The sequence below is a fragment of the Vanessa atalanta genome, chromosome 11 (assembly GCF_905147765.1).
Source record: "Vanessa atalanta chromosome 11, ilVanAtal1.2, whole genome shotgun sequence".
Lineage (NCBI taxonomy): Eukaryota > Metazoa > Arthropoda > Insecta > Lepidoptera > Nymphalidae > Vanessa > Vanessa atalanta.
The window spans coordinates 12,394,697-12,409,801 of NC_061881.1; the positions used below are offsets into that span (position 1 = coordinate 12,394,697).

Genomic DNA, 15,105 nt, shown 5'->3' on the forward strand with positions numbered 1-15,105 from the left:
CCTCTGACCCACTTTACTACACCTGGACCAGGCAGGACTCCTATCTAGATCATAATATAACTTGTTTTCAAAACTATAACTAAATTTATGCTTTATTGTATTGAATAACATTGGAGTATATTGTTCTACAGTCTCGTTATAGAATCTGAAGTTCTTTAATGAATGGATAATTGTTATTCGTAATTATTAAAATTATTATGGTAAAGTTAAATGGTCTTAGGAGGTATATTATTCAACATAAGATGATATAAATGATAAAAAGCGTGGAGCTAATACTTGTTGACTTTCGGGCAGAATATATTCTATAAATCTAACAGTATTTACCTGGCGTCATTTTGGAATTTTAGATGTGAAAAAGTGACTATTTATTCTTGTCAGTTTATTCCATAGAATCTATATTCCGAACCGGTGGTAATTTTACGCTTAAAATTCTATAAATTGACGATTTAAAAGTGCCTGTGACTACTTGAGTAAGTATAATTTTATTTTGATGTAAGTATAGATTTAGGTTTAATAAAGTATTTTTCAACGAGTAAAGCTTGTAGTTAACATCAATGACCTAAATAATATTAACGGTGAGTGGTCACCGTTTGCTAGCTGCGATTGGTGTGGTATTAAATATCTCCAATAACTTACATAAGCTTTAAGCTTAGCGTTTAAATATTTGGTTTATATTTACTAGTTTATAAAACTGTTTTATTATACTAATGTTTATTTTATCGTTCTTATTATAAGTACTTACCATGTCAAGTATATATATTTTAAACACAATTTTCTGACATAAAAAGGAATAGCCTATAAATTTCCCACTGTTGGGCAAAGGCTTGAAACTTAATTCACCACGCTGCTCCAATACACATCTGTATGGGCTTGAACCCATAATCTTCGGTCACGATTCACGAGTTCCATCCATTGGACCATATTTACGTATTCTATAAAATAGATATAGATATATATGTATATTACATAATAATTATATATTGTTTTATTAAATATAAAAATCTTATCAAAATATCAGAATACATAAGAGAATCAAATATCAAACGAGAACTTCATCAATACTGATACTTGGTAGAATCTTAAAAAATGTAAAGTACTTTCGGAGGGTTCTTTCATGGCGTCCTTGGATTTTTCCCATGCCTTTTAGCAGGTGGATGCTTCATTAAAATTCGCCCTAAAAACCCGGAGATCCAACCTTGGATCCCGGTTCAAGTTATACTGGGGAAGTCATAAGATTTATATAAATTGGGTTACTTTGATAAAACTGCAAAGAGAAGACGTGAATTTGTAAGAAAATCAAAGCCAACATATGTTTTTGATAAAAAATCTATTAGCAAGTCGTATGTAAGACGATTTCATTAGCCTGTATGCTTATCACGAGACTTTAACAATTGTAAGTTATGCAAAATTGATGTAACTAAAACCGATAGCTGTTGGTGCATTCAAAATTACATACTCTGAAATAACAAATTATTTTATTACCTGGTAAAATATATTTGAGGTAAATTGATTCGGTCCGGTACTGTTCAAATAAAGTATATATTATGATTTAGATTTTTGGAATCTAGAAATGGGACATAGTGGTCTATTACCAAATTTATAATAAGCACACGTACACAGCTAAACATAAGTTACACAGCCCAATTTGAGTAAAGTGAACAATCTTGTGCTCCATTCTCATTTACTTCCTGTACACATACGTTAGTGAATATTAATAATTTAAAACTACCCTCAAAAGGTACGACTTCCTATTTTAATAATTTACGTAGGTTTTGTTACGTTCTTATTAAAATATTTAGATGAAACGTTTTTAGAATTGTGGGTTCTTTCGGGTCAGAATTATTGGAAAACTTTCGTTATATGTATTAAACGAAAATCGTTGAATTATTTTCGGCATAATCACAGATCAAAACTCTTACCTATTTCGAAATTATAACAGTCTAATAAAATTATCTCCACCTCTAAAATGAGACATACTACATGTAAAATATGTTTACTTGAATGCAATAAAATATTCAATTCCAAAACAGCAAATGGATTTGGAAAGCATTCGCGAAATATTTTCTAATTCATAATTCAATCACATTTCCATGCACCTTAGCATAATCGTGAGCGGGTCAAGGACTGATAATGTGGGTTATGAAGAAGCCGAATCAAAAACAGAGTTCATTAATGTAAAATCAGTTCCTTCCTAAACGTCTAAATCGATACACTAAGCCGATGCAACTCTTCCTCGACCCGCACCAAGCGATACGAGACTCTAACCCAAGACGTTAAAATTCATTTTTAATTGGTCATAGCGCTGTCATTTCCGTCTTTCGTATTGTAATGCGTTTTATACCAGGACAAGGTTAGGTGGGAATGAGATGGAGCTATAAAAATTCGTATCGGTGTGAAAGAGAGCGAGATGTAGGAATGCAAGGCTGAAGGTTCGCAGGTACAGTGACCTGACCTAGTTCGAGGTGCAGGGCATGGTGTAAATATTGATTCAGCGGTACAACCTGTTGCTAAGGTGGAGTCTTTGGGATCTTTTCGGTGCTGCAGGACTTTACGTCTCATTTCATACAAATATGGAATAATAAAGCTTATTTACGACTACAGTATCTGAAGAATAAATTAATTTTTTTTGGCTTCTTATAATTAAATAAAATTTCATTCAGTATCTTAATTTGAAAATCTAATGGTCTTAACTTTGTACTTCTTATTTTACTTTTAGGACATTTAAATACTGAATCGATAATATGAAACTTGTTCAGCTAACGACGGTAATTATATATATTTTCCTTTTAAAACGAGTGGGAAGATATGATAACTAATTCTGTATTATAACCTCGGTTTCGTTATTTAATAAGCTTTAACTTTGCGAACAGTCTGCTTATATTAAATAGCCTTTTGTATCTTTTTTTTATTTTTAGCAGAGGACATAGTCATTGACTTATTTGTGTTGTAAAATATAGGTAAATGATAAAAGTAAATTTATGATATTTATTTTTTTAATCATTCCTTTCCCTTTTATAAACTATATCATTAAACTATTGGAGGTTGTCTTGCTTTTCAGCGAAAGCCTGTCTTATATTTTCTTTTCCAAGTTATTTCCGCAATGTTTCATTTATCGTCCATCCCATCTTTGACCATGAGTCTTGTTCCTTTTTTCTCTTTCCATCAGATCCTTAACTCACGTATCTCTGTCTTTTTATAAATGATCCGCTTACTTCTATTTGAGTTTTTTATTTATACAATATGAGAAAAGTCCATCATTTTTGTTTGGTTGTACAAAGTTGCGTAAACATTTATCTTAATTTTAAAATATCTTATAGATTCAATCAAAATATTCTATATTCAAGTAGGCTCATAAGAACTCTTTTGAGTGGTCATGTTACAGTGTTGAATTAAATAAAAAGATACCACTGGTTCGGAAAGTAGAAGAACCAGCTAGAAACTTAGTATATAGGTATATCTAGGGGCATTGTGTATTGGGTTCATTTTTTTTTTCAATAAATAAATAAATAATAAATATTGGACAACATCACATACATTACTCTGATCCCAATGTAAGTAGCTAAAGAACTTGAGTTATGGAAAATCAGAAGTAGCGACGGTACCACAAACACTCAGACCCAAGACAACATAGAAAACTAATGAACTTTTTCTACATCGACTGGGCCGGGAATCGAACCCTGGCGTACCATGAAAGCCGGTGTACGCATTACTCGACCACGGAGGTCGTCATTTTTTTCAATAATATGTAGACTCTGCTTAGTCATAACTTATTCTAATGCTAAACATGAATTCTTTGTATCAATCGTATCCTGCTTGAAATATCAGTTAGCCAGTGTAATAACATCTACAAGGAACATAACATCTTAAATCCCAGATATGTATAGAGTGGTCTATAAGTGAGCTAAGGGCGTCAATAATATCACCATCAGCCCTGTCCTTTTGTTAAACTACTTACCAATAAAATATATATTTAAAAAACAATTGAGTGCTTACACTGCAGCTAGACTAGCTGATGTTATTGAATGTGTAAATGATACGATTCTATTTTACAGCATGGGTGCTCGGCTGGCTGATGTGCAAGACAGTGCCCTACGTGCAAGGACTGTCCGTGGCGGCGTCCGTCTACAGTTTAGTCGCAGTATCACTTGATAGGTGAGTTTAGTTAATAAGAAAGATTTGCTCTAATTAATTTATTAATATGAAAGATAATCTTCTTCTTCTTCTTCCTAATCGTTTCCTCATTACTGAGGGTCGTGAACACCACCATTGAGGCTTAATTTAGCCCCATATAGAAAGATAATATTTAGGCTTAATTTAGCTTCAAGTAATGTATTTGAGCGTAGTAATGCTGGTAGTATTCGTGCCAATATTATACTTATTGATTGACTTCGTTTATATACGTATATTTAATTCTATATATAGTTCTACAATAGCAGAGTGGTTAGAAAATTTGCATCTTATCAGATGATTATCAGTTCAGATCCGGGAAAGCGCCCCTGAATTTTCACGTGTGATTTTATCGATTTGTGTTTATTATTCATATCGTGTTTGGTGGTGTAGGAAAACATCGTGAGGAAACCTACATGTGGCATACGAAAATCTGCCTATATCAAACAAACCTTCTTTTTAAGTTCTCAATGTTAATAGTACTTATACATACATAAATTATATTCGTTATTATACACTTTAGTGAATTCTGTAACAGATTGAAAATGATTGATGTCAAATTGTTCAGGTTTAGCGAGAATTGTAAAGTCATTAAACTTCTTTACCTCGTTCCACCTTAAGGTTAATGAGACAGTAACCCTTTATTACACATCTATACTATTTTCGTTAACTTAAAAGTTTTTAAGCGTTAAGTTTCTGATTGGCTTAAATAAAGTTTAAATATATAAAGGTATAAAGTTCGTCTGTGACCGGGTCACTGCTGAACACCGACCTCCCCGGGCTAGACTGGAATAGTAAAGCTGTTTTCCTCTGGGTAGTCGGTGGCTCTACTTTTCATACACTTTAAATACATAGTTGCGCTTATCTAGATAAAATGTGATCTTCGGCCATACATATTCTATGTACTAAAATTTTGGTTTAAAAGTAGCATTAAAATTTACGTCTTCGGTCGATATAATTGAAGGCGTACATGGGCGTGTGCAATGTACAGTTATCGATAACACAATTGTATCAAATTGTAAAAGCAATTGTAGCAAATAGTAACAAATAATTACAAAGGAAAAAAATACCGAGCGTTGAAAAATTGAGCAATTGCTTGACAGTAGTGTTGCGGCCAATGTTCACTAAACAGGTGAACCAAATACACGACGTCCTCATCCAGAACAGACCAGACTCTGCCCCGCGCCACCAGATAAGCACGTATATTTCGCTTCGGGTGATAAAATACAGAGGACTCCTAACAATGTCCGCATAACAGTTGAGACGATAATTGGAAACTAAACTATATCTACTTTATTGTTTTCAGTACATTTATTGTTACAACTAAATACTCCAAAGGGTAAAAACCAGAGCTAACCAATTTAATATATTCACGACCTATCGGGAACCAAGCGTAACGTAACCTTTTAGTCCCTAACCGTTTTGAACTTGACCTACATATATACAGAAATCCAGTAATTTTTGGCAAGAGGCTCAAAACGTTCATTCGGGACGGTTTAATTGGAGTGGTACTTTATTTATAAGTCTGGAACAGCGAGAGGTTGGAAAATATCTAAAATACTATTGTGCTGTGTGTGTTATATTTGTTTAAAATAATAACACGAAAAAGGTAAAACTGCTTTTAAAATAGTGTTCGTTATATTATATTATTTATCGACAAACGCTTGACATGTTTCGACGTGATCGAGGCGTACATATCATAAGTATAGGAATTGTAGTCTTCCTGAATGATGTCAAATATTACCTACTCGATAAATAACGTTAGTAAAATTTGAAAATATAATCATAATACAAACAAAAATTCATAAATCAAGTCTTTAACAATTTAATATATGAAAATGGAACGCAATATTTACTAAGTGCAATTTTGTATAGCGATTCTGTAAGAATTCACTTCTTATCTCACTCGTGAACTGTTGAAAACCGATTTACTGTAATACGAGATTTTGATAAGAGTATCCTATTAATGTTATTATTATAGTCAATGTCGCATATCACATTCTGACATTTCACGCCCGTGTTCTGCGGTGAGTTTTGAGTCTCCTTTTAAGTAATAGCTCTACTGTACACAGTTCGCTTTACTTGTGGAATATTTACAAAAAACATCGTGTAATGGCAAGAGACTTTATAAGGAATCAGTCGCATAATTTCTTAAAAAAAAAAATTAGCCTCGGAAAATCTGGCAAGAGTATATAGTTACCTACTTCCAAAACCAAAATTAATGTATATATTTTTACTTATGAATGGCGTTATGTCAAATCGTAGACATTCGCTAATTGATTTATATAGCACTATGGAAAGATTCAAATAGTTTCATTCGTAAACCTTAGCGTCGTGGAGGATCGAGTGAACTAGTTGTTCATAAACTTTATTCAAGTAGTCATCGTCATTTCACAAACTACATTGAGTGAAGCTACCGCCGGTTTGGAAAGTAGATCCAGCTAGAAATTCATTAGTTACTATTTTCCAACATTTAAAATACAAAGTTATGTTAGTTAAAATCAATTATATATGTATAAATTATATCCTGTCTGGAAGTCAACAAGTATTAGTTTCATAAAAAAAATATAATCAACTATGATTAATTGTATATATCAAAAGTTAATATTGAATACGAACTCCATTATTTACATATTATATGTATTTTGTAATAGTTCACTTCAATGTTTCAAATACTTAAGCTGAACATTAATAGTCCCAGTTTATCTTACTAAGTCTTACCTGTACCTCTCCAAGGCTGTCCTGTTTCATCCCGCCTTGACCCGTGTGATGGGACCTCATTATATTAAAAACCCCATAATGCGATGAAGCCTCCCCGAAGGTCTTGCGTGCCAAAAATTTATCAATTCTGTTGTGAGAATGGTGACAAATTGCTATGGTGGTCGTAATTTATAAATTACTGGCTACGTTAGGTTAGAAACTTACTAAATATAACTATAACTGTTGTACTAATTTACTTTGTGTTGAATATTTTGAGAATTAAATAATTAGGCTTTAATTTGAATGATCATAAGTCGGTAGCAGGCGACTGCGTATCTAATCAGGCAATAGATTTGATACTGGATACATTTCGATAAATCTGAAGATTTAAATTTTTTGCAAAGTAAGCTTTTTTTATGTAAAATATAGGCGGACCGGCATAAGGGCTACCTGATGTTAAATGGACACCACCGCCCATATAAATTGGTGCTGTTAGAAATATTAAGCATCCCTCACTTCGCCACTAACCTCGGGAACTAATAATTATGTCCCTTGTGCCTGTCAACACTGGCTCACTCACTCTTCAAACCGGAACAAACTATACCAAGTATTGCTGTTTGTCGGAAGAATTTCTGATGAGTGAGTGGTACCTACCCTGACGGGTTTGCACAGAGCCCTCAACCAGCCCTCCACCAAATTAAGCTATTTAATTAGTAACATCACTTTAGTTCCGCGTAGGAGGTAAAACACTCTCACGCGAGTTAAAATGAGTCCCGAGAACGACAAATTACTATGTACACATAAGCATTGCCTATTCGCTTAATATTGACGTTGGAATATAAATGTAATTTCTTTATAACTTGAAATAAAATTGCTCCTTGAAGAACTCCCGATGCATTTGTCTTGGATGAAAATCCGTATCGTTTTCTGTAATTAAAGTCTCATTTCTAAATATTTATTTATACTTTTACTAATATTGCTATTCTGATATCGAGTTTTAGATATGATTTATGATATGGTTTGTTTGTTTGAATGAGTTGATTTTCGGAATGTAAAAGAACAATTTGATAACAAAAGTATTTCATATGGGAATGATATTTTATTGTATATATATTTTTTTAATGTATTACAAGTTGTCGTCTGCGACTTCACTCGTTTTTAGGGGTCGGTCGTCTGGTGTTTGGCATAAAAATTTCATGCTTGTACCAAATTTGTACCAAATTTCATCAAATACTGTTAAGTGGTCAAGCCGTCAAAGATTAACAGACAGACAGACAGAAACGCTTTCGTATTATAAATATTAGTATAGATTATTTATTGATAGTCCATGCTGTTGTTACAGTACATTATTTATAATTGTTTTATTTTTTTATTTTTTTATGACATTGGTTGACGGATAAGCGTATGGGCCACCTGATGGTAAGTGTTCACCACCGCCCGTAGACAAAGGCGCTGACTATTTTAACCGGTCATTTACTTAGCACGTGCATTTTATTGACTGTTTGCATCACAATCTGTATTGAGAATGCTTATAAACAATATAACGTCACGCTATGGTCGATGGGAAGCTGAGCAAAATACCCTAACCGAAGATTAGATAAATAAATCTCAATCAATTAAATTATAATTAATATTGTATATAAAAAAAAAATAGGACCAATATTATTATGTTTTTAGTGAGTAGGAATATTTTAATCAATGACAGAGTATAGCTTACGTTCAATGTATATTATACGTTTATTCCATGTCTTTAATAAGTTGACTACTAAGTTACGAAAAAAATATGTGTGAAATTATTTCTACCATAAAACAAAGGAATGAAAATCTGTTGACGTGATGTGAATTAATTTCGAACTTCAATCTTGCAGAGTGCATTAAGCTTTATGTTAATACTATATCTCCAAGACTAGACTGCAAGTGTAATAATCGGCTGCAATCATGTTTTTTTTTAACTCTCCTGTTATTGTATGTATTAAATTTATTTATTTAGTTATATAAGACGGTTGTTTCGCCCGTTGATTGACGGCCGTCGATGTGTGTTTGGTTATTGAATATTTCATTTAAATCCGTGCAAAATACTAATATAAAAACTTTCACATTTGTAATATTAGTGGGTCGTGAATAAGCATATTATATAATACTATATACTACAATTCAATCACCACGATGTGTCGCCATGACGCTACGGTTGCTGATAAATAATCTCCAGACATTTTCACACCTATAATTGTACAGGTTTAAAAAAGACATTTAAGCATTTTTTTACTATATACTTAGTTTTTTTTTCTGAATCAGTCCTAATCTTTATAATTTTTCAATTATTAGCATTATATATGTATGTTTTAAGTAAGCGTAACTAATAATATCTAATTAGGCTTTTATACAAATAAAAACTATGATCTATTTTTATTGTTATATTGCTTTTACCGACTATGATTAATTATTAGCGCCAGACAAATAAATAAACAAAAATAACAAACACCGTAACATTATACGATATAATTATATCTACGAAGAGGTAACCTTTAATGAATGTATTTGTTGTATACAAAGTTATTAAAAAATATATAAACACTGAAAATAAATAATATACACTATATCATACACGTGTGTCCCATGGTTTATAAATCATTGACTGTGTACTGCTTTAGCTATAGTGATCACTAGCCTAAAAAAATAAATAAAAATATGATGTAAACTTTTGTATTGTAAGCGTCACATGCATTAAAATTGTCAAAATTGGTTGTATTGTATTGTCAATACAGCTACTGTTGACATCAAAGTTATTAGGTTTTTTTAAGTTAATTTGTTTTATTTTAGTTAGATATTAAATCATAATAATAATATTATATTGTTCGAGCGCCTAATAACTATTTTATTAGGCGCTCGAACAATAATAAAAAATGTGGCAACCACCGAACGTACTCAGCGAGTTGTTTTTCTGTCAAATTTTATAATATCTAGGCAGCAATCATTTCATTCTCAAGGTCTCTTATATAATTGCATTATATTATAAAATTTTCCACACATATTATGTCACTTTAGAATATTTTCTAATTTAACAACAGAGGCATGCTGGGATCCTTTTGTTAAGTCGTATACAGTATACATGGCCCCACGAAGACTTACCGTCTCAATACAATTCTGTATTCCGATCGGTATCTATTAAAAGTTAAAACACAATAACAGCCTTATAAGTCACGTCTACGTCAAATGACTGTTTCACTTGAAGCTTATCATCATCGTGTCAAGCCGGGTGCGGGCCTTGAGGTTTCTCTCCTTGCCCGGGCGTCTCTTACTTAAATAATAATAAACTAGATGGCGTTAGTAGTATATTATCTGACTACAGGTAAGTCAATCGGATTGATAAGATTTCAACAGGCTATTATGCGTGTATTAGACACTGTTCACAGTTTACTAATCTTCTTCTAAACTACATATCATGATTCGGTAAATGAGTTAAGACATATATACTCATATGACATCACAAAAAATCAATATGGCGTATTCTATATGACTATGTTCTGAATTCAAAGTAAACTATTTTTAAAATTTGCTGTGATGTGTCCACTAACTGAGCCCATTTCGGTATTCAGATCATTTCAAATATATTTTATTTTTTAAGTGTTGGACAACATCACATACATTACTCTGATGTAAGTAGCTGAAGCACTTGTGTTATGGAAAATCAGAAGTAACGACGGCACCACAAACACCCAGACCCAAGACAACATTTTTCTACATCGACTCGGCCGGCAATCGAACCCGGGATCTCGGACCAATAAAAACCGGTGTACACACTACTCGACCACGGAGGTCGTCAAATTTCAAATATATATAATATTAATAACGCTCGCTTGATGCTGTTGTTTCCATCAATTATTTGTTAAGTAGGTATTTTAAATACCCTCTTTACGCAGAATAAACCTAACTTGACACATTCGTAAAAACAATTATTAAAAGCTTATAAAGTGTTCGTGAATAAAGTAAAATTTGATTACAAATGCATTAACGTACTTTGTTGAATTATTAATTTGTATAAATGTCCTAGCACTAACCATATAATGCAATGTAGTAGATATTAATTAATTCCCTTTGAAAAACAATATTATTTCGAATTCAAAGCACACTGTAATCAACTATTTATCCGAAGTAAACATTCAACTTCAATTCTCGCCACGTATGCGATTAAATCGTTTTCTCCAAATTATTACACTATTTACTTTTCAATATATTGAAACTATCGTGTGTCTGATAGTCCACGGTCTTCGTTGTATCGGTAATAATTAATTTCGATTCGAAGTCATGGCTGAGTGTTTTAATTGAAGTATTAAAAATGGTACGTATGCAGTAATAAAGCAGTTTGAAGTTTAGAAGAGGAAGTTTGAAAGTGGCACCGATAACTGAGAAGTTACGCGGAAGCCGGTTGTCATGGTTTGTGCTTGTTATGCGGAAGAATAAGGACCATGTTGTGAGGAAGGTCTTGAGCATGGATGGGGATGGATGTAGAAGAAGGGGACGACCAAAGAAACGATTGATGGATTGTGTGAAAAAATGGCTGGTATAATGTTACTTGTGAGATGACGTCAGACAGAGACGTTTGGAAGAAGAAGACATGCTGCGACAAGGGCAGATGGATGATGATGATTATGATGCCTTAAAAATGTTACCATATAAATTACAATGTTACCATATTTTTTACCATACATAACAAACCTACCTAGAATCGTTTTATATAACGGGCAATTGGGTTTTCTTAGTGGTAGCTTTGTGCAAGCCCGTCTGTGTAGTAACTACCACACAGTTAGTATTGTTGTGTTCTGGTATTAAGGGCTTAATTTAAGCTTAACAGCTACATATGGGACATTACTTCTTCGCTATATTTGGTGGAGCATCGATGTAAGTAATGTTTAACATTTTTTACAGTTTTGATGTCTATGGGCAGTGTCTATTTACTTTTAGAAAAAAAGAAACAAATTCAGCATAAAAACAGAAAATATATATTTAATTCAATGTTTTACTAAATAAACTATAAATGTTATTCACCGTCATTATAATGGTGATAGAAATGGTACTGTTTCCGATACATATAGAAGTTCTGCGACAGATTACTTAAATGTGACTGTAAGCACTGAAAATTAGCGCCCTCTTGAGGCTTGGACTCTCCTCCACGCTGATTCAATGATGGTATGTTATATGTATCCACATATACAGTTGAGATGGTCCAGTGGTTAGAACGCGTGCATCTTAACCGATGATTGCGGGTTCAATCCCAGGCAAGCACCACTGAATTTTCATGCGCTTAATTTTCGTTTATAATTCATTTGCTCGGTGGTGAAGGAAAACATCGTAAGGGAACATGCATGTGTCTAATTTCAACGAAATTCTGCCACATATGTATCCACCAACCCGGATTGGAGCAGCGTGGTGAAATATGCTCCAAACCTTCTCCTAGAAGGGTGACGAGGCCTCAGCCCAGCAGTGGGAATTATACAGGCTGTTAATGTTAATGTATATAGATGAATTATGCAACACTAGATGTGTTCGTGGTTTAAAGACAATTTAAACACATAGTAATCACATAATAAAATGCAATAATTAAATTGTTTTGTTTGTTTATATAATAAAAATGACACGATTAAAACCTAATATTATTGGCAAGTAATATTTATGCGTGTGTTTCGTACACGTTTACATGAGATATTTTCGTATTAACGTCGGTATTTTGATTCAAATTCTCGGCGTTGTTTCGATCAAAATTCCTGAGCGATCGAGTAATTATATGCATAAATTGATTCTGGTTTATAACTACGCATGTTGAATAGTTTAAAAATTTGTGTTGACAACATTTTCAACACTGTTTTAGATCACTTATGTGTGTGGCGGTAGGACTGTGCAAGACCGTCTGGGTATTATTATCAGATATTCTACCGCCAAACAGCAATACTGTTGAGTCCCGGTTTCGAGGGACATTACGTCTTATTTCCCAAGGTTATTTATCAAATTCGCGATGTAAGGGACGGTTAATATTATAATAACATCTGCCAAACTATTTCAAATAATAATAGTTTAATATAATATTTAAGGTATCAGTTTTTGACATTTATTTCTTTACTCTTTATTTTGATCTATTCGTGTGTGTGTGTGTCATACTTTTTTCCAACTTTTCTATTATTGTTAGTTAATTTATTTTTTTTCAGATGTAGTCCTATTTGTATAAGAAAAGTCATTGGTTCTCATTATTAACTAAAGTAGATAATTCTTTGTTAGATTTTAGTGGTGATTTCAGATCCTAAATATTTTCCTGGAATCCTGAAAATTCTCACTAGCATCCATGAGCTTTGTAGTTGACAGTGGTTTCAGTTCCTCACCTTAGAAGAGGAAGGAAAGACAATTACAAGTAATTCTAGATACAAAGTTTTAAATAAATAATAGAACTAAATTAGCTGTAGTAATAGTAGTATACCGAGCAATACCACCGGAACGGGTGTTCCAGTTATTTTCTTTCAAAATTACTCAAAATCTTGACAGTATTTTTAATTTTAACAAGTTGCAACGTTTTAAATACAGCAAATAACTTGATAGCTAATTTATGAAATATGTTCGTGAGAATCTTCATAATAGGGGTGTTTTAAAAAATATCATAAAATTAATGTATTGATTCTAATTTAAATAGTTTATATGCAATACGATCTGTCTCTCCCCTCCATTTTAAAATCCTCTTGCAGTTTAAACATTCTCTGATCTACATATATAAAAGCGAAATATATCTCACTGATTGATCACTAAATCTCTAACACCTACAAACTTAAAATTTGGCAGGTTTATATATGCTATAAAGAACGGATCTTACGAAACTCCACCCCTAAGGAGGTAAAAAGGAGGTTGGAAGATTGTGTTTTATAATATTCGCGCGGGTAAAGCCGCTGGATCATCTAGTATAGTAATAATATGGTTAATTTTAAATAAACGTTTACTTATAACATGGCCTCATTCAATTCATGTTAATTCCTTCGAGACTCAAAAATATCTCAAACTTTTTTTTTATTTTTATTTTAAAAGTTTTTCGGGTAAAACAAAAACTATTCGAACTTGCCAAAACAACCCTACTTATGAAACTTTAAATCGCCTGTAAGTAACAACAACATATCCAATTCCAATTTTATCAAAATCTTCCGACCTAAATATATTCCGAATTGCTACCTGATTTCCATAAGCAAACAGGTTGCTCCAATTGTTAATAGTAGAGCTTGTGGGAAGAAATAACATTGTTTCAATAATTTGGCCTTGAATTCGTTGATATTGGATATAAGGCATATATTGATATAAATAAACCTGTACTGAGAAGGCACGTCTATTAAACGAAGTTTTCGGGTTAAAAACAGGACGGAATCCGCAAATCAAGTGACACCATTAGTGTGTATTTAATCTCGTGAAAATACATTTCATAATGTTGTCTTAGATTTTCGCGATTATTACACATTGAAATAAAACTAGTTTTTAACGGATTTAATCGCGTATATTAACGGGCAGACCCGTGACCACGAACACTGCAAAGTGCTCGAAACGTCGGGATGTTAAAATAAAATAATTAATATACGCGATTAAATCCGTTAAAAACTAGTTTTATTTCAAATACATCTCATGTGTGATAAATGCGGCTTGCATTGATACAGAGTTGTGGAATAAACTCTAAGATTCAGAATATTTATTTTTTATATTACACTGACTGACATTCTCAAACAGGAACACAACGATACTTAATATTTCTGTTTGACGGTAGAATTTATTGTGAAGAGTGGTAGCGGAGAGTAAAAAGAAAAGAAGGCCTCTCCTTTCTTAGCCTAGCAGACTGCTACTAATTTGTGTTTTTTTTATAAATCTATTATATCGGTATGCTATTTATCTTATATATAGGATATTTTAATGTATAGAAGAGCTTATAATAGTGTGTCGTCAAGAACAAATGGCGCCCAAAGTTTCATCGGCTGAACGACGTCTCACAGACCCATTGGAAAAAAAGTTTATAATGAATTTGAGACTTTGACATATAACTTTCATTTCTAGTAATATTGTACATTTTTTTAACTATATAATTTATTTCGTCTTACAAAGTTTTGCTGCAAATATCTGGCAAAGAAATACGAGCAATATTTTTAAACTTTTTGAATCGTAAAATAATTCAAATCTGAATGTTGTTGTTTTGTTTCATAGTTAGAAACTTAAAATGACGTAAAT

At 32.5% G+C, this 15,105-nt stretch overlaps 1 protein-coding gene across 1 annotated transcript in view; it reads left to right on the forward strand.

The window, feature by feature from the left end:
* The window catches only part of LOC125067436 (neuropeptide SIFamide receptor-like), a 143,538-nt gene that overhangs the window by 59,453 nt on the left and 68,980 nt on the right, over positions 1–15,105 (forward strand). The window contains exon 2 of the mRNA XM_047676048.1: positions 4,053–4,152. Coding sequence (XP_047532004.1) covers positions 4,053–4,152 — 100 coding nt within the window. The remainder of the gene's footprint in view (positions 1–4,052; positions 4,153–15,105) is intronic.